Genomic DNA, 20714 nt, shown 5'->3' with positions numbered 1-20714 from the left:
TTGCAAAAGGCTAAAAGAAGAACAATGTGAATAATGTAATTGATAAAAACTCATCAGGACACCAAGAATGAGTTAAGCAGTCTTTTTACCTTGCAAATCTCGGATAATCCTCTGCAGCTGACTTTCTCCACTACTTCCTGCCATTGTCAAAAAACAAATGTGCACTGTTCAGCTTCTCCGAAAGGTGGTGTTCATGTTGTGGATGATCATTTGGTTAGCAGTGGTGACCAGGTATCTTTGCAGCATCTGGAAATTTACAGAAAACAAAGGTGTTTATATTTACAAATTAATTTGTTTTCTCGATTATCATACATGTTCCACAGGACTGGCAGTTTAAAGCACCCAAAGGTTACTCAAGAACACCCAAAGAACCAAGATGGGAAAGTTCTTCCTTGTTCAGATCCTGAGGAACTTTGCCAAACTCTATTATGGTCATTCTAGCAAAAGACATGGCCAGGCACAAAGTGGGACCAGTCACAGATGTCCCACAGATGTGACTTAGTATACACCAAAAATGGAGGAAACATTTGCAATTCAGCAGTCTCCCTCTCCAAGTTATATGGTGTCCAGCAATGTTCTTGGGTTGCAGAGAAGAGTAAATCATATCAATCGATACGTACTAGCCCAAAGCCATGCCAAAAAAGGTGTAAAATGTACAGAACAGTGTTCAGAGTAAATATGGAACAGAAGGCACTCAACAAAGGTTATTATCAAACTCACACAAATAATAAAAACATTGTAAATTTCAGATAATTCCAAACACATTTGTGAGAAATCAAATTAGTACTTTGAGTTTCCAGGGCAATTTTTTTCTTGCTCTCTCTTCCTAATCTTTTTTTTTTTTTGCAGCCAAAGCAAAAAGGGTCACTTCATATGTGAGATATTCACTCAACAAAAACGGAACTGATTCTACAACAGAGTTCCCATTTTCACTTGTCAGCAAAGGTTTCAGAAATATTTCTCTGGAGTCACTATACAGAGAACAGTTTGACATATAATGCACAATGTCTTCCGCCTGACATGGACTAGAAATACATAGTCTGTTTTCCAATGGCACATTACTATAGTGACCATTTAGCACTGGAGTAGGCATTACCTGGGACTGCAATAATAATATTAACATTTTGGAGCAGGACGGGTGAGATTGAATACTCATTACTTAGGGAAATGCAGGAGGCAGAAAAGTTACTATTTTGGACAGTAATTCCAAATCTTTGGTGGGTGGGTAAGTGGCATTTGGAGGATTTTAGTGTTTGGGGGGCATTTTTGATCCTTCAAACCATTTTTAAATTGGGCGGTCTGTTTCTGAAATGCAAAATTTGAAAGTTTTTGAAATGCAAAAGGAATATGGAACTGTACTTTTCCTTGCAGCTATTTTTTAAGCTCATACATATAGAAACATAACACTTTATCATTACAGTACAGTCTCTAAGCCAATTATAGGATTTGGGTAATTACTAGGCATAATGCAAACGTAAGGTCACCCATATGGATCAGTGGATGACTCCTGTTCTGATTTGCCTGTACATAGTCCTAGATTCAAGGCACCATACTGAATGAAGATACAGTATGATTGTTGCACATTTCTTTTATAATAAAGGTATTATTGCATAAATCCAAAAGGTCACAGCTTCAGTTTTTATGAGGCTGAATGTTCCCATTAACTTTCAATTTCCTTTTAAACTACATTGTTTTAAAAACAAAATTACAAAATGTACACAATCTAATGGATTGATATTATTAAAATTAGGGAGAAAATAGAGCAAGTATAAGTAAACTGATAAAACAATTCAAAGGAACACTTATTATACAGGCTCAGAGGAACAGATAAGAAAAACGATAGGACAATATAAAAAGACAGAAAGATCAATGTGAATGCCAGATGACAAAAATTCATTTGCTTTTGGAATAGAAGATACTGTAGATGGAATTCCTTTATATGTTAAAGAATATGTAGAATAATCCCCCCCTTCACACCCCCGGTGATATAATAGATTCATGCATAGAATTAATTTACTAACAAAACTCCATAACCAACATATCATATTTTCTACTATCTCCTATCCTTTCCCCCCTTCCCTTTATATCCTATAACTGTGGGGGGGGGGGGGGGACTTGTAAACAGAAAAAATATACAAAATCTTTTTAAAAATCAGCTTTAACTTTAGAAGTCTACTTTTTGTTACCAAATTTTCTCGAATCCAATTATGGATTCTAGGATAACACAGGAGTCACCAACTATTTGAATGCTATTTTTATCTTTAAGAGCCTATCTTAATCCTCATATCTGAAACACAACATACAATATGAACGCTATTCTCATTTTATTCTGGGTAACTGAATGGGATAAGACAGTAATACAGTTAAACCGGCAGTGGAACTGAATTCCTACAATTCAGAACAAAGGACAATATTCACAGTGCTATATACACAATGATAATTGTAATGAAATTATTTGTCTTTGAGCAATAAATGCAATGAATATGTACATGAATGAATACACATGCACACTATTTTCCATCTGAAACTTCCATTTTGTATGTTATTTAATTTTTAAAAATCAGCCAATAAAGGTTTTCTATTTGGGGAGGGGATATTTAACATATTAAATGCACTGCAGGTACACTCAGAAAAATAAAAACTTGGGCATGAATCATTTTACACCACTGAAGCAACTGCATTGTTGTTCTTAAGGGAGGACTCCTTACTGTAATCAAACACATAAAGTCTAAGGAAGCACATGGTTTCATTTGTTTTGTCTTATTTGCATGTCAAGATAAAAGAGCGGGGTTGTCCAATGTAATGTTTAAACAGTTCAAAGTGTATATTGAATGGACTATACTAAAACTGCTTGGTTTTCATAATTTCTTTATTTAATATTACAAACACACATTGAAATATATACTCCACTTACTGGCAGGGAGAGAAAAATTAAGAAAGACAGTCAGCTTCCTTGGAGCGTAAACAATACAACTTTTTACTCACTTGCCTGGAAGTAAATCCCACATGTCGAGGCTTACTTCTAGGTAGACAAAATAGAGAATTATTCACTCAACCATGTCTCAAGTGAATTTAACATGCAATGATTAATGTTTTCAGATAACACCAACAAAATTAATGGTAACTACATAGAGAAGCCATGGAAATCCACAAGCATGTGGACAATTTCAACAGAAAGGAGGAAGCCATGAAAATAAACAACATCTGGCTACCAGTATTTAAAAAACTCTAAAATCAGGACAGCAAATAAAGAACAACACTCAAAAAACAGGAGAAATCCAAACAGCAGAATTAATGCAGTTTGACACCAGCTTAAATGCCACAACCCGATACTATGGAATCCTGAGAGGTGTATTTTTAAAAGGTTCAGCCTTCTCTGTCAAGAAATGCTGGTATCTCACCAAACTACAAATCACAGGATTCCATAGCATTCAACCAAGGTAGGGATGTCAAACTACATTAATTCTACAGTGTAGATGCAGTCTTAGTCAACCACGTACGGTTCTATTGTCAAACTGCAACGAAAGAGAGCTCCCACAAAAAAACAAAAACGTAGCTGTTTCAAAATGTTATCTTGCACAACTGCCCAGGAACTCATACATGCTGTGATCACTAATAGTAAAGCCTGGAAGACAATTTGATTCAGGCTCTCAGTTTTATAACTTAGTGATTTTCCCAAACAGGTCAACAGCATATAAGTGTTTCCAGACACTGGCAATAGGAACTATAACAATGTCATCTCATAAATATGATTTTTATTCTGTCAGACTTAGTCAATCTGTCCCTTCCTTCAGTTTTTCTGCGGCCTATGCTCAGAAACCACAGAAAAGTCAGAAGTGAAACTGTTCATGGCTGGATTGTTTTCAGAATCACAGTTTAACGACATGTGACTGCGGAGAGGCATATAAACAAGGAATGTCTTGCACGTAGGTCAGACAGCATTGATATGAAATAAGGCATAAAGGAATAGGGACAGAATACCACCATGCTTCTCTATATAAACCTGATCTCATTTGATTACAGAAGCAAGGGAGAATCAAGCCTGGTTGGGACCTGGAGGCCATTGTAATCTCCAAGTAAGAAAAGAAAAGAATCCTGCATGGAAGCAGGGAAAGTAGACACCAGTCACAATAAACAATACTGGGCTTCATAGGTCTGGCAGTATCCTTTATACCATGTTAATTTAAAAGCACTGTCAGCATAAATATGACACCTCATAGACAAACTGTGCCCAAAAGTGAAAATACACCATGTCACAGCTAGGCAAGGTGTTATGGAATCATTGCTAGGTCTCTAGTTCTGGGTTTCTCAGTCAGGCTCCCTTAAAACCTAGATTTGCCCAAAATATTGTGATTACTTTTTTAAAATGTTTAGTTATACATGTATTTTTATTAGTGCAGGGGTCCCTTGAGATCTGAAAGTTATTTCAAAGGTTCCTCCAAAGTAAAAAGGGCGAGAAAAGCTGAAGTGGAGAGTGACATCCACTGAGTGCGAGAGTGTGTTTATACTGTAGAATTAATGCAGTTTGACATTACTTTAATTGCTATAGAATCCTGGAAACTGCAGTTTTACAAGGCCTTTAGCCTTCTCTGTCAAAGAGTGCTGGTGATTCACGAAACAATAACTCACACAATTCCACAGCATTGACCCATGGTGGTTAAAGTTGTGTCATATTGCATTGATCCCACAGTGTAGATGCACCCTCAGTTGACAAAGCATAACTACTTGAGAAATTGTTTTTGGGTTTTTTTGGACTAAAACTCCCAGAATCTACTAAACATATTTTTCAAGGTCAGCATAGCTGTTTTGAACACATGGTGCTCATATCATGTGTCAGATGTTAACTTGAACTTAAATTGTAATTCCCCTGATAGCTTATCCATCTTATCTGGCACAGTGATGAGAAGTTTTAATCTTGCCCATCACTTTCCTCAGGAAAAAAACCTGCTATATTAAATTCAAAACCACTTGTTTTTCCCCTTTTACACCTTCAAAATTACCAACGTAAGATGACCTCACCTTCCTTTCTTGGTATAAATCTGACCTGTTTATACCAACCAAAGTTCATACTCAGTTTTTGAACAGAGACAACAAAAGCAGGACCTGAAAGTAAAATGTTTGTGCCCAAATTGACATGTTTAGCCAAAAGTTATATTCTTTTTACTTTTTAAGTAATTTTTGTTCAAAAAAACCCCCAACAAAATAAAAAGACGCAAGCACTTTTATTAGATATACAGTGGTCCCTCCATATTTGCAGTACTGACTTTTGTGGATTTGGTTTTTTCATGGATTCATTTTCACAGGGGTCCTATGCCCCAAATTTCAGCGAATGTTTAGGGATGGCGATACGTGTAACACTAAAAACTACACAAGACACTCTATCAAACATTGTAACAATGAAAAACAACATAACGGAAAAACAAAAATGAAACACACTCATCCACGCACAGAAACAAAAACCAAACATACAAAAAACAGATATAAAACTTCCCCATTTTCTATCTTACGGTTTTTATCCAGTATTTGTCTATTCCTGTTAAATGATATGACACATCACTCTTCTACTCAGAACTCACATTGTAAAGGGTTGCTTTCGTTTTGCTGGATGGATTCATACTGAGCACAAATCACTGATGGTTTGCTGACTGTGAAGAAAGGACCTTGGCCTGAATAAAATGAGCCAACCAGAGCCGCCAAAATGCTGGAGAGTGATGGGGGAAACAATATAAAACTAGAGGCAAGTTGCTTTACTTGCTTCTTCTTCTGCATCTCAATATAAAACCAGAGACTTCCCTGTTAAACTATCTGATGGATCAGTTTGAGATGGAGAGAGCTAGGAAAGGACATAATATTAAGAGAAAATCCTAAGAGTTAGAATCAGTTAACAAAGAAGAATAGATATGATCACAAAAGCGGATTTCATTTAATGGGAACTGACAGCATTGAAAGATGTTGGGGGAAAATGTCTTGTAATTTACCATCAACTTCAATTTATGGTAACCCTATGAATAACAGAACTTTAAGAATGCATCTACACTGTAGAATTAATGCAGTCTGATACAACTTTAAGTATCTACAGAGATACTTGCAGTGACACCTCAGCAAGCAAGAGTCCAAAAGTGGCAGGCTAAAATCCAGAACCTCAATCAATGGCTGATACCAGATGAGAAACTCCCTCCTGGGCATACAGAAGACTGGGCAATTTGGAAGGCGCTGAACAGACTGCGCTCCGGCACCACGAGATACAGAGCCAACCTTAAGAAATGGGGCTACAAAGTGGAGTCCACGACATGTGAGTGTGAAGAAGAGCAAACCACAGACCACTTACTATAACGCCATATGCACAATGGAGGACCTTCTCACAGTGACACAAGAAGCACTCCAAGTGGCCACCTTCTGGTCAAAGGACATTTAGTATAATGCCAAGTTTTTAACTTTGTGTGTGTGTATACACACACACAACTGTATTCTTAATTCACTTCTGACACAATAAATAAAACCACTTTAAGTGCCATAGATCAACGCTTATTATGGATTCATGTGAATTGCAGTTTAGATCAATTACGGACACCAAGACACTTTGGGCTTTTCTGGTGCCTCACCAAACTCCTAGTATTCTATAGCAGTCAGCCATAGCAGTTAAAGTCGTATCAAGCTGCACTATTTCTACAGTGTAGAAAAACCTCAAATCAGTCCTGCTCAGGTCTTGCAAACTCAGGCCTGTGACTCCCTTGATTGAATCCATCCAAAGTGTGATCTTAAATAATAAAAAATAATAAAGTTTATTTTTATATCCCGCCCCATCTCCCCGAAGGGACTTGGGGTGGCTCACAACAGGGACAAGCCCGAAACAACAACACAAGTATTACCATATTTTCAAATGTTTAGTTTACTTTTAGTGAGAATTCAGGTTTGATTTGCTCTAAGACATTCATTTGTTTTCTTTACAAAACCCATGGTATCTGCAGAATTCTACCGCAGCACATTTGAAATTAGTTCACTTCTTCCTTTACTTTACTTTACTACTTGGTCAGAGAAATCAAAAAATACTATGGCCGTAGCCATTATTTGCACTGATTTATTTCGAGTAGAGCTTTTTAGACATGTGTCATCTGCGCAACACAGAGTTTTGCTAGCAAGCTGGAAGTTAAACAAACCACTTATAAGAGATACGGACAGATACATAAACTGTAATAACAAAATGTATGGGGACACAACATATCTCATGAAAATATTTCATTTATATATTTTTAAATATATGATTTATTGCTTATTTCACGCACTCAGAGATTTCTCATTACATTTGTGTGACACGCCTACGCACTGCAGCCAACATGTCACGACACACAGGATAGAAAGCTCTGATTTAGATCCTTTCTGCCAAAAAGTCTCACAGAGGCTACTTGCAAAACATTAATTTGATAGTTGTCTGCCATGCAACCTACATATCTTTACACTTGATCTTATCCTCATGAGTGTCAGCTAAATGGCACTTGGGCCATAAAAAAGGTGACAAAGGAAGGAGGGCTACCTTTCTTTCTCCTGTTTGGATAATGAAAAAGTAATAGATTTGGAGTCCTTTTTTTTTCTGCCTTTTCTCCCTGCCTTTCTACTGGGTCCCAAACAGAGACAGGTTTCTTTACTTGCCTCTTCTTCTGCATCTCATTCTTTTCCTTCGTTTATATCTCAATCCCCATCTGTATATGTACATTTTAAGAACAGCAAAGCAATGTATATCTCCCTCCCTCCATTGTAATTCTTCAAATAAATAGCTCCTCCCCTTCTCTTTTAGTTCTTCCTACCATGTTTCCCTGAAAATAAGACATCCCCTGAAAATAAGACCTAGTAGATGTTTTGCTGAATTGCTAAATATAAGACCTCCCCTGAAAGTAAGACCTAGCAACGTTTTTGTTTGGAAGCATGCCTGCCGAACAGAACACCAGAGTATGCAGGATCGGTAAATGTACATACCATAAATTGATGTACATGGAAATAATGGTAGTAACAAGAAATTCTTGACAGGATTTCACAGTTTGTCTGGTTATGCTTATTTGTGATGACAACTACTATACAGTATATAATAAATGTTCATTTTTTCTTCAACAATAAATGTGAATTCTTCTTCATGGAAAAATAAGACATCCCCTGAAAATAAGACCTAGCACATCTTTGGGAGCAAAAATTAATATAAGACACTGTCTTATTTAGGGGGAAACATGGTAAGTGTGTTCCTTGGGGTTACCAAGTATGTAGGAGCCCCTGATGGCATAGCAGGTTAAACCGCTGAGCTGCTGAAATTCCTGTCCAAAAGGTCAGCAGTTTGAATCTGGGGAGTGGGGTGAGCTCCCGCTGTTAGCCGTAGCTTCTGCCAACCTAGAAGTTCAAGAACATGCAAATGTGAGTAGATCAACAGGTTCCTTCTAGCAGGAAGGTAATGGCTCTCCATGAGTCATGCCGACCACATGACCTTGGAGATTTATATGGACAACACCGGCTCTTCAGCTTAGAAATGGAGATGAGCACCAACCCCCAGAGTCAGACATGACTGGACTTGATATTTATCTTTACCTAAGTATGTTCCTTTATGTATTTTGTAATATTTGAGGAAGGTCAACACAAAATCCACTAACTTTGGCTCCCAAACTTGCTGTCGAGGTCAACTAATAAACAATACAGTGTAAGACAAATTAATACAATGTTTTATCTGGATAATAGATGTCACAAGACTCCTGCCAAGTTTGTATTCTTAGACTGTATCCACACTGTAGAACAGTGGTTCCCAAAGTGGGTGCTACTGCCCCCTGGTGGGCTCTGCAGCTATTAGGACATGGGGGCGGGGCCAGGGGAAGGGCGGGGCCTCTTCCTAAATGCCGGAGACAGGGCTGAGCACCTGAGGTATCTGTTAGGACACACAGGGGGCGGAGCTAGAGGAGTGGGCGTGGCTTATTCCCAAGAGCCCGAGACAGGGCTGAGAATCCATACCTCTCCTGAGGCACTTGTTGGGACAGAGGGCGGAGCTAGGGAAAGGGGTGGGGCCTCCTTCAAAGAGCCCGAGACAGGGCTGAGCCTCTATACCTCTCCTGAGAGGCCTTATAGGACTAAAGGGCGGGGCTAGAGGCGGGGCCTCTTCCCAAGAGTACGAGACAGGGCTGAGCCTCTGTATACCTCCCCTGAGGTGCTTGTAAGAACACGGGGGTGCGGTACAGAGGTTCAGCCCTGTCAGGCACTTGGGAAGAGGCCCCTCCCCCTGTGTCCTGGCAGGCACCGCAGGACAGGGATAGAAGCTCAGCCCTGTCTCAGAGCTCGTAACTCCACCCATCCCAGTCCTGGCTGCCCATTTGTGGCCCTGCCCACCTCCCCCTCCCCCTCCCAGCCCTGCATCTTGGACTAGGGGAGAGGCTCAGCCCCACCCTCTTGAGCAGGAGCCACACCCACCCCTCTAAGCCATGCCCCCTTTACAGGGGGCACTAATATTTTTTCTGGAAAGAGGGCGGTAGGCCAAATAAGTTTGGGAACCACTGTTGTAGAATTTATGCATGTCACAAATCCCCCAGTCCTAATTTAGAGCATGAAATTTTAAAATGCATTTTAAAATATAGTAGTCAATAGTAAATAAAAAACACCATTCAGAAAACAGGGGAATTCCAGATAAGAAACTATCAGGGCCAGTTAATCATCTCCCAAGAAAGGATTCCCCTAGGCAGGAAGCAGCCAAGTTTTGAAGCTACAAGGCTATTCAATGCTGATCAATTGCAACATTCATGCTTGCCGCCAACAGAATTCTTTCTCCCACCCTGGACATTCCAGAGATATATAAATCCCACTTGCCTAATTTCTACCAAACCTCACAACCTCTGAGAATGCCTGCCATAGATGTGGGTGAAATGGCAGGAAATAATGCTTCTGGAACATAGCCATACAACCCAGAAAACTCACAGCAACTCACATTTTTGATTATTTGCCATAGTTTACTATCATTTTGCAGTTGTTGTAGCTAATGATATTATATTATATTACAGTAGAGTCTCACTTATTCAAGCTAAACGGGCCAGCAGAAGCTTGGATAAGCGGATATCTTGGATAATAAGGAGGGATTAAGGAAAAGCCTATTAAACATCAAATTAGGTTATGATTTTACAAATTAAGCACCAAAACATCATGTCTTACAACAAATTTGACAGAAAAAGCAGTTCAATACGCAGTAATGTTATGTTGTAATTACTGTATTTACGAATTTAGCACCAAAATATCACTATATTTTAAAAACATTGACTACAAAAATGGCTTGGATAATCCAGAAACTTGGATAAGCGAGGCTTGGATAAGTGAGACTCTACTGTACTAAAAATTCTTATGTATGCATTTTCGGCCATGATATCAGTTGTAGAACAGTTAAACCTGGAATACGGAAATTGTAACTATGAACATCTAAAAATGATATAAAACAATATGTATTAACATTTTCTTGAGGTTTTTTTCTCTTCTTAACTACAGTTTAAACAACATGTCATATATATATTGGGGTAACATACAGATTTTGACTGATCAAAAAGTGTTTTTGAAATATCTAGTAATGGTATTTAAAAAGATGTTCCAATAAATAATGGAATATCTTCTCTAAAAACTATTAAATTCACTGGGGGTCCTGAGCATAGAACATTTCATATATCTTCTGCAACCATTAAATATGTGAAATTTAATAAGGACAAAAACAAAGAGTGGGCAACCCTAAGCATAATGAGGAATATATTTATGCAGTTTTAAAATATGAAATAAATTTAACTACATGCACAAAGGTGTTAGCTTAAAATTTCTTTAAAAAAATTTTTTTTACATCAAACTATATGTCAAACAGGTGATTTCCATCCACCAAAATCGCTGTAATTATATCTGGATGTCAGACATGAGTTATAAAGCTGTTGCCAGGATGAGGATAGATACATTCCCATATATTATAACAATCTCACCGGCTTTAGCAGTGGCAAACTCCACCCTCTACTCTGCACTGAACTAGGCCTGTAGGATTAGGAGGGTGAGAAATGTTTATTTGTCAGCAATTTTTAAAAAATCAAGTGACGTGGAAGGGCTGAAACACCCATTCGGATTCACCAGCAGTTTACACACAACAAAATGATTGCTAAAGTCAAAGCTGCCAAAAATGAATAGTGTTATGGGTACTGAAAATCTAGATCTAACTTGCCTTATTCTACTCTGAAGTATAAACAATATATTAACAACAAAATTAGCTGCTTTGAGTCCCTATATCGGGAGAAAGGCAGGACCAAAAAAGTACATAAAATGCTCTCTAGATCTGTTTGAACTGGACAAGTCCTGACTGAGGGTTAGAGAAGGTGAAATCCAATATATCTTGAAAGTGCACTGCATTGGAATTGATAGTTTGAAAATACTGTTGTTGGGGACAAAATGACAGCAGAAAAGAGATGGCGTACTTAGCATTTTCAGTTATGAAGTTTGCTTACAAATTTGGGGGATTTTTTTCCATGTCAGGAGCAACTTGAGAAACTGCAATCGCTTCTGGTGTGAGAGAATTCGTCATCTGCAAGGACGTTGCCCAGGGGATGCCCGGATGTTTGATGTTTTACCATCCTTGTGGGAAGCTTCTCTCATGTCCCCACATGTGGAGCTGGAGCTGACAGAGGGAGCTCACCCACTCTTCCCCAGATTCGAACCGCCAACCTGTCGGTCGGCAGTCCTGCTGGCACGTGGGTTTAACCCATTGCGCCACCGGGGCATGAAATGAGAGAAAGGGATATGGCGTCCAATGTGAGCTCATTGGAGAAAAGACAGCACATATTAACACAAACAGTATGGAAGAAGAAAATTGGGTGTTTGTTCATAAAGTCACAGGAACAATCACACAAAATAAGAAGACACCATTACGGAGGCAGTATAGATAGAATCATAAAGTTGGAAAAGAGTGTAACAGCCATCTAGTACAACTCCCTGCTATGCGGGAATATACAAAGCATTCTCGACAGATGGCCATATAGCCTCTGCTTAAAATCCTCCAGAGAAGGAGACTCCTCCACACTCCAAGGCAGCATACACCACTGTCAAACAACAATTGCCACCAGGAATGTTTTCCTAATGTTTAGGTGGAGCCTCTTTTCATGCAATTTGAATCCATTGTTCCATGTCCCAGTTTCTACAGCAGCAGTAAACAAGCTTGCTCCCTACACAATGTGGCATCCCTTCAAAAGTTTAAACGAGGCAAACACTTAGCCTTCTCTTCTCCAAACTAAACATATCCAACTTCTTCAGCTGCTCCTCATAGAGCTTGGCTTCCTGAACTTTGATCATTTTAGTCTCCCTCCTCTGGACACATTCCAGCTGGCCAATATCTTTCTTGAATTGGGTGCCCAGAACTGGACACAGTATTCCAGTGATGTCTGTTCTAAACAGAATAGAGTGGGACTATGGATTCCCTCTATCTAGACATTATACTCCTCTTGATTCGGCTTAGAATCACATTGGCTTTTTTAGCTGCTGCACCACTGTTGACTCATGTTTAGCTTGTGGTCTACTAGAGGCCCTTCCAGACAGATCCTATATCCCAGGATCTGATCCCAGCTTTTTTGTTTATCCTAGATTATCTGGTAGTGTGGACTCTTATAATCCAGATTAAATCAGATAACCTGGGATCATATCCTAGGATATAGGACCTGTCTGTAAGGAGCCTAGATCCCTTTCACATGGACTATTTTCAAGCCAGGAGTCCTATATTTGTATATAGGTAGAGGGAGATCAAAAACTTTGGTTACTGAGTGTCTTCAAGTTCTTTCCAGCATATGGCATTCCTAAGGTGATCTTATCATGGGCTTTTCTGAGGTTTGCCCAAGGTAACGTCATGGGTTTTCATGGCTGAGCAGGATTTGAATCCTATTCTCCAGAGCTGTAGTCCAGTATGCTGCAGCACAGTCCACTACACTATACCGGCTTGCAAAGACTCATCTATAGTGTTCCCTCACTTATTGCGGGGGTTAGGTTCCAGGACCACCCGCAATAAGTGAAAATCCACGAAGTAGGGACACTATATTTATTTTAATATTTATACTTTTTTTAGTAGTTATACGCTATTTTAAGTCTTTATCAACCAATTGTGTGTTGATAAATCGCCTCCTTCTCCTCCTGTTGCCGCTTCGGCTCCTTTTCTCTCCCTTTGGCTTCTCCTTCCTCCCTTCCTTAGGCTGTAAATTATAATTTTTTATGATTTATAATAGTCTTTTAGAGTTTATTGAAAAACCGTGAAACAGCGAATCCGCTAAAAGTGAACCGCGAAATAGTGATGGAACACTGTACACTGATCATTTCTAATGGCCTTCCACACAGTCATATAACCTAGAATATCAGGGCAGAAAATCCCACAATATCTGCTTTGAACTGGGTTATCTGAGACCACGCTGTCATATATTCCAGTTCAAAGCAGAAAATGTGTGATTTTGTTCACCTGTGTGGAAGCGGCCTCAGTTGTTGAGGACTTCTAACTAGCAGAAGCCATAGCCAGTTTGTCCAATTCAGCTTGTCGGGAATTTTGGGAGCTGAAACCCAAAACACTTGGAAGGCTACAGCTTTTGCAGGTCTGATTTGCAAAATCATTGAATCCTAGATGTGGAAGTGAACCCAAGAGCCATCCAATCCAACCCCCTGCCAGGTAGGAATATCCAATCAAAGGACTCCCAAAAGATGGCCATCCAGCCTCTGCTTAAGAACCTCCAGTTTCAAAGCAGTTTCACTATGTGGATGATTCCATAGCAAATCCTGGAACCAGCTTGAGGCCCAGGTGGAGATGGTACAAACCAGAGAGCAATGATTCACATTAAGGGCTTTCTTTTACATACTTTTGTGGGTGCTTGTCATTGGGCAGCTGGCTCCGAACTGCACTGTGAGGGACCAAAGGCAGAACAAGGCCAGGCCGGTTGACAAGGGAATAATCCGCACTGAACCCAGACTGCCTTCCTCCCGATTACAGAGGCAGAGGGATTGGGCTGCAGCGGCTGATCCCTGATAGTGAAAGGGATTAAGACCTGACCTTGAACATTTTATCCCAGTGGAGCTACTGGCAGCCGATGTTTTCCTGCAACTGAAGACAAAGGCCCCTTCCACCCAGCTGTATAAAATCCACATTGAACTGAATTATATGGCAGTGTGGGCCCATGGCCCTTCTAGACAGCCATATAACCCAGAATATCAAGGCAGACAATCCACAGTATCTGCCTTGAAGTGGGGGCCCTTCCACAGAGCTGAATAAAATTCCATATTATCTGCTTTGAACTGGAATAAATGGCAATGCGGGCTCAGGCGCCTTCCACAAAGCTAAATAAAATCCCACATTATCTGCTTTGAACAGGGATATATGGCAGTGCGGACTCAGATATTCCAGTTCAAAGCGGATATTGTGGGTTATTCTGCCTTGATATTCTGGGTTATATAGCTGTATGGAAGGGCCCTCAGATAACCCGGTTCAAAACCGATATTGTGGGATTTTCTGCCTTGATATTCTGGATTATATGGCTGTGTAGAAGGGCTCTGGGTTATCTGAGTCCACACTGCCATATAATCCAGTTCAATGTGGATTTTATTCAGCTGTGTGGAAAGGGTCTTAACTAACCCAACTCAAAGCAGATATTGTGGATAATCTACCTTGATATTCTGCGGCCCTTCCACACAGCCCTATATCCCAGAATATCAAGGCAGAAAATCCCACATTATCTGCTTTGAACTGGAATATATGGCAGTGTGGACTCAAATAGCCCAGTTCAGCGCAGATATTGTGGGATTTTCTGCCTGGATGTTCTGGGATATAGGGCTGTGTGGAAGGGCCCTGGGTCATATGGCTGTGTGGCAGGCCCTAAAGTGGTCTTTCCCGCAACCGATTGCTTGGCCCACACAAGGGAAAGCCTTGCCTTGCCCTGCCCAGCCAGCCTTCCTTCCCTTGTTGTTTACACTAGTCCTCTAACAGGTTGCCCCAGACAGGAAGCCTCCCCGCCCTCTCAGCTGCTTCCAACCCGAGAACAACAACAACAAAAGTATATCGCACCAGATCCGATCCATTTCGCAAAGGTTTCACTCCGGGACTCAGGAGTGAGAGAATCTCAGGGGGAGAAACGGCTTCCTTCGGCTCGCCAGCTTCTTTAGACTCCAACTCCCAGAAGCCCCGGCTAGCTTGGTGGACAGCGGGGGATTCTGGGAGATGGAGTCCAAAACAAGTTTAGGGGACAATCAACTCAACGACTTAGCGACGCCCTTCCTGCATAACGAGGGGTGTCTGGAGGAGTCTGGCCCGCTCTGCCTGAGATGAAAAGAGGGAGAGTGGCAGGAAGGGGCAGGAAGCATCGGCAGCAACAAGTGGGAAGTTTCTAGAGTGGGTTTTCTTCCCGAGGCAGCTCCGTTTCTCAGGCGGGAGCCTGGATCGAAGCCGCTCCGGCCTCTTCCCCGGCCAGCCCCGGGGGATCAGGAAAGGGAGCGGGCTGCAAAACCCTCGCCCGGAGAACGGAGTACATTACCTTCAGCGGAAGGCGGACAGCCATGGCTCGGGAGAGCCTCCTGGGCGGATGCCTACAACTCCCGTGATCCTCAGGGGCCTACAACTCCCGTGAACCCTCGGGAGAGGCCTTAACCCTTTTGGAAAATGGCCTTCATAATCTTTTGCAGATCATAACTTTTGAAAAAAAGCATGACCTTTCAGAGAAGAGCCAAAAACCCTTTAGAGTAGAATCTTCTCTTATGGTATACAACCAGGTATAATTATGCAGGGCAGTGGTTACAGTTGTTAGACTGAATAACCTGTTATATCTGATCTGTTAGGAAAACAGATTTGCCAGTGCATAAGAAACAAGTGTTTTTCAGTGCCCAAAAACATACACAGTAGAGTCTCGCTTATCCAACATAACATGTTTATTAATGACTTAGATGAAGGGTTAGAAGGCATGATCATCAAATTTGCAGACCACACCAAATTGGGAGTGATAGCCAATATTCCAGAAGACAGGAGAAGAATCCAAAACAATCTTAACAGAGTAGAGAGATGGACCAAAACTAACAAAATGGAGTTCAACAGGGACAAATGCAAGATACTCCACTTAGGCAGAAAAAATGGAATGCAAAGATACAGAATGGGGGACGCCTGGCTAGACAGCAGTACCTCTGAAAAAGATCTTGGAGTCCTCGTGGACAACAAGTTAAACATGAGCCAACAATGTCACACAGCAGGCAAAAAAGCCAATGGGATTGGAGTCTAGTGTTTAGATCCAGGGAAGTCATGCTACTCCTCTATTCCGCCTTGGTCAGACCACACCTGGAATACTGTGTCCAATTCTGGGCATCTCAATTGAAGGGAGATGTTGACAAGCTGGAATGTGTCCAGAGGAGGGTGACTAAAATGATCAAGGGTCTGGAAAACAAGCCCAATGAGGAGCGGCTTAAAGAACTGGGCATGTTTAGCCTGCAGAAGAGAAGGCTGAGAGATTTGATGATCATGATAGCCATGTATAAATATGTGAGGAGAAGTCATAGGGAGGAGGGAGCAAGCTTGTTTCCTGCTGCCCTGGAGACTAGGACGCGGAACAATGGCTTCAAACTACAGGAAAGGAGATTCCACCTGAACATCAGGAAGAACTTCTTCACTGTGAGAGCTGTTTGGCAGTGGAAATCTCTGCCCCAGAGTGTGGTGGAAGCTCCTTCTTTGGAGGCTTTTAAACAGGCTGGATGGCCATCTGTCCGGGGGGGGGGGGGGGGGGGTGCTTTGAATGTGATTTTCCTGCTTCTTGGCAGGGGGTTGGACTGGATGGCTCATGGGGTCTTTTCCAACTCAACGATTCTATTATTATGTAAACGGGCCAGCAGAATGTTGGATAAGCCAAAATGTACTCTCCCAGAGACTGTGGCTCAGGCTGGCTTTAACTGTGAAGTGGGAAAATGACCCTTTAAGGCTACCGTGTCCAGTGGATGGATCTACAGATGTACCAGATCAGTCTTGGGATGGGTCAGACAAGGATGCATCATTTTTACCTTGAAAGTAACAAGGTATGAGTAAACTCAGTCATTGCTAGGCAGCCCTTCTGAATATATATATGAGTTCTTCCTGCTTACCTGTAGTATTATTGCCTAATAACACTGCATGTCAACCAGGAAGGGCTAGCAAGGAAGGAGACCAAAACTAAAAGGTTTTGCAGCTTGGCCAACCAGGAGTGATCTGAACCCAATCTGGACTCATCGCAGAGGGAGCCAAGCATGCCTCACTTGGATAAGATGAGAGAACACTATTTCTTCCTTGACCACCTTTTATAATGAGGAACTGAAAATATCAGTCATGATCCTGATTTCCGTATTTAATTATGATTTATGTACTTGTGTGTGTTTTAAAAAACACCTAATATAAGCAATAGTAAAAAGTAAGAAATGAGCTAATGCAGAACAGTGTCTCTTAATTAAAAGAACAAAAGACAGATATATAATGTAAGATATTAATAATACGCATGATGTATTGTCACCTTTTGCACTTTTGACCAGTCATACTGTACATTAACTTTGAGCCATCCCAGGGAGTGTGTTTACATTGTTTTACTTATTATAATAAATGTAAGTAAAACGTAAAGGTTTCCCCTGACGTTAAGTCCAGTCGTGACCGACTCTGGGGGTTGGTGCTTATCTCCATTTCTAAGCCGAAAAGCCGGCATTGTCCTTAGACATCTCCAAGGTCATGTGGCCGGCATGACTGCATGGAACGCCATTACCTTCCTGGCGGAGCGGTACCTATTGATCTACTCACATTGGCATGTTTTCGAACTGCTAGGTTGGCAGGAGCTGGGGCTAACAGCAGGCGCTCATTCCGCTCCCGGAATTTGAACCTGGGACTTTTTGGTCCGCAAGTTCAGCAGCTCAGCGCTTTAACACCAGGGCCCCCAATAATAAACGTAACTGCATCATTAATTGTTCCAGTTCACCTGGCACCCACTGGCCAGTGTCTTTCTTTCATATTCTCATTTTTCTTCACATTTTCCTTATTCTTCCAAAATAAATCTATTTTCTTGCATTCAAAAACATCTGATTTTTGCTTGTTTGGGTTCAAAAGCTGCAACCTTGAGAGGTTGAGGTGACAGTTTTCTGGTGAAGATTGTGGGCACACAGCAAAATTCTAGTGGGCAGATTAAAAGGGTTATCAACTTCTATTAGAGGTTAAAGGTAAAGGTTTTCCCTTGACATTAAGTCCAGTCATGTCCGACTCTGCGGGTTGGTGCTCATCTCTATTTCTAGGCCAAAGAGCCGTCATTGTCCTTAAACACCTCCAAGGTCATGTGACCGGCATGACTGCATGGAGCGCCCTTACCTTTCCACCAGAGCAGTACCCATTCATCTACTTATATTTGCATGTTTTCAAACTGCTAGGTTGGCAGAAGCTGGGGATAACAGCGGGAGCTCACTCTGCCAGCCGGATTCAAACTGCCAACCTTTTAGTCAGTAAGTTCAGCAGCTCAGCGGTTTAATCCGCTGCGCCACCAGGGCATTCTTTCTATTACATGAGCCCAAAGGTGGGATGGATGTTGGAGTATCCCGCAACTTTGGTTAATATGGGACACTTGTCATGTTAAGGTGGCTTTGCCCTGCATTACCCTAAACCAGCTAATCAGGTAACTCACAGCATAGTCTTATATATCACAGGTAAGTAGAATTACAGTAGAGTCTCACTTATCCAATGTTCTGGATTATCCAACGCATTTTTGTAGTTAATGTTTGCAATATATCATGATATTTTGGTACTAAATTCGTAAATACAGTAATTACAACATAACATTACTGCGTATTGAACTACTTTTTCTGTCAAATTTGTTGTTAAACATGATGTTTTGGTGCTTAATTTGTAAAATCATAACTTAATTTGATGTGTAATAGGCTTTTCCTTAATCCCTCCTTATTATCCAACATATTCATTCATCCAACGTTCTGCCGGCCCGTTTATGTTGGATAAGTGAGACTCTACTGTACATGGATTTGTAATTTAGCATTTTTTACTTTTTTACTCACATCTAAAGCATGATGCAAAAAACATGCTCCTAGAATTCAATATTCATAAGCCCAAGATACAGTTTTGTGTTCCAGAAGTGATTGTCACTCACATTCTTTCTAGTCCTTTAGCTACTGGTTTAAAACCCATTAAAGATTTCTTCTTTTCAGCATCAGAATTCAGTGCAACCATGGCGGATGTGTGGGCCCATGTTTGCCCCTGTGGTGGGCCATACTACCCTGTTTTCAGCCAATTTTAGACTAAAAAGAAACTGAGAAGTGATTTCTAGCGGCTGCTTCTGTTTTCAGGTATGACTGGTTTTTTCTATGTTTGTGGGTGGCAGTCAGTGAGTGAAAGCAATCGGTTCCCTTTTTGTTGTTTTGCCATAAGGTGGCAAAATGTATTTCTATAATGCAGAGAGTTTTGGGAGAACCTTGCAAACATCAGGAAGCACAACAGAATATATGGGGGGCCCGATGCCTAAAGAAATGATAGTATTTATTTACCCCATCCAAATCTACTCTGTGTGTATGTGTAGATCATTTTTGGGGAGTCAGAAGTCTTTGCTAAGGTATTGTAAATTACCCCAGAGATTCACTAGTGGATTTAGGTTTACCCTTTTCCTGCTATGTATGAAATAAATCTCACTTGGGTCATATTGGGACATATTGGGTCTTTCTCCCTGTTAAATACGGTATGTATTGGATTGTAATCTTACATATATAAGGTAAGTCTAGTTCTAAAAAGTCTGTGAAACATTATTCTGTCCTATTTTTCTATAGTAAAGAATGATATGTTGTTTCCTAAAATTAATATCATACTACATTATAAGTTTCCAGTTGAATGCACAGTTTAAATGTTCTAAATAACTTTTTGCAGCTGACTATGGTTTGCATATAGGAGCTCCGGTGGTGAAGTGTGTTAAAGCACTGAGCTGCTGAAGTTGCAGACCGAAAGGTCCAGGTTCAAATCCCGGGAGCAGAGTGAGCGCCCGCTATTAGCTCCAGCTTCTGCCAACCTAGCAGTTTGAAAACATGCCAATGTGAGTAGATCAATAGGTACTGCTCCGGCAGGAAGGTAATGGCGCTACATGCAGTCATGCCGGCCACATGACCTTGGAGGTGTCTATGGACAATGTCGGCTGTTCAGTTTAGAAATGGAGATGAGCACCAACCCCCAGAGTCAGACATGACTGGACTTAACGTCAGGGGAAACCTTTACTTTTACCTATGGTTTGCATCCTATTGGTTGGTCTCAGCTAGAACAGACCCATTTGATCCATTGTTAAATGGTGAATCAACATGGACACAAATTTCATTGATTCAGTGGGTCTGCTGTAATAAATAATAATAAACTTTATTTATATTCCGCCACCATCTCCCAGAAGGACTCTGGGTAGTTCACAAAACACTCAAGGTGTGACACAAAATACAAAACACAAGTGCGAAACAAAACATAGGCAATAAACCTTCCACAGGACATCATAAATTCACAGCAATGGCTGTAGATAAAACAGCAGTGTTTGATCTCAGAATTGTAAAGTGCTAAAAAAGAGACCAACGGTCCTCATATGTATTATAAGAGAATCTAAACATGATCGAAGGCTTGTCAGAAAAGCCAGGTCTTTAATTGTGTGTGGAAGGTTTGGAGGAGGGGTCCTCAAACTAAGGCCCTTGGGCCAGATGCGGCCCTC

The 20714-nt window shown here is 40.9% G+C and overlaps 1 protein-coding gene across 3 annotated transcripts in view; it reads right to left on the bottom strand.

Annotated features, from left to right (window-relative positions):
* fyco1 (FYVE and coiled-coil domain autophagy adaptor 1) overlaps positions 1-15632 on the bottom strand; it is an 88913-nt gene extending 73281 nt beyond the window's left edge. For 2 of the 3 annotated variants that reach the window (XM_062957872.1, XM_062957873.1), the window contains exons 1-2: positions 15059-15190; positions 90-246 (exon numbers count right to left, since the gene is read on the bottom strand). In XM_062957872.1, coding sequence (XP_062813942.1) covers positions 90-144 — 55 coding nt within the window. In that variant the 5' untranslated portion in view covers positions 145-246; positions 15059-15190. Of the gene's footprint in view, positions 1-89; positions 247-15058; positions 15191-15524 lie in introns of those variants that run through there. The other variant, XM_008118291.3, reaches the window with a different exon arrangement.
* Between the last annotated feature and the right edge of the window lie 5082 nt (positions 15633-20714).

The sequence above is a fragment of the Anolis carolinensis genome, chromosome 6 (assembly GCF_035594765.1).
Source record: "Anolis carolinensis isolate JA03-04 chromosome 6, rAnoCar3.1.pri, whole genome shotgun sequence".
Taxonomy (NCBI): domain Eukaryota; kingdom Metazoa; phylum Chordata; class Lepidosauria; order Squamata; family Dactyloidae; genus Anolis; species Anolis carolinensis.
The sequence above is the reverse complement of the archived record's forward strand: the minus strand, read 5'-3'. Positions and strand labels throughout refer to the sequence as shown.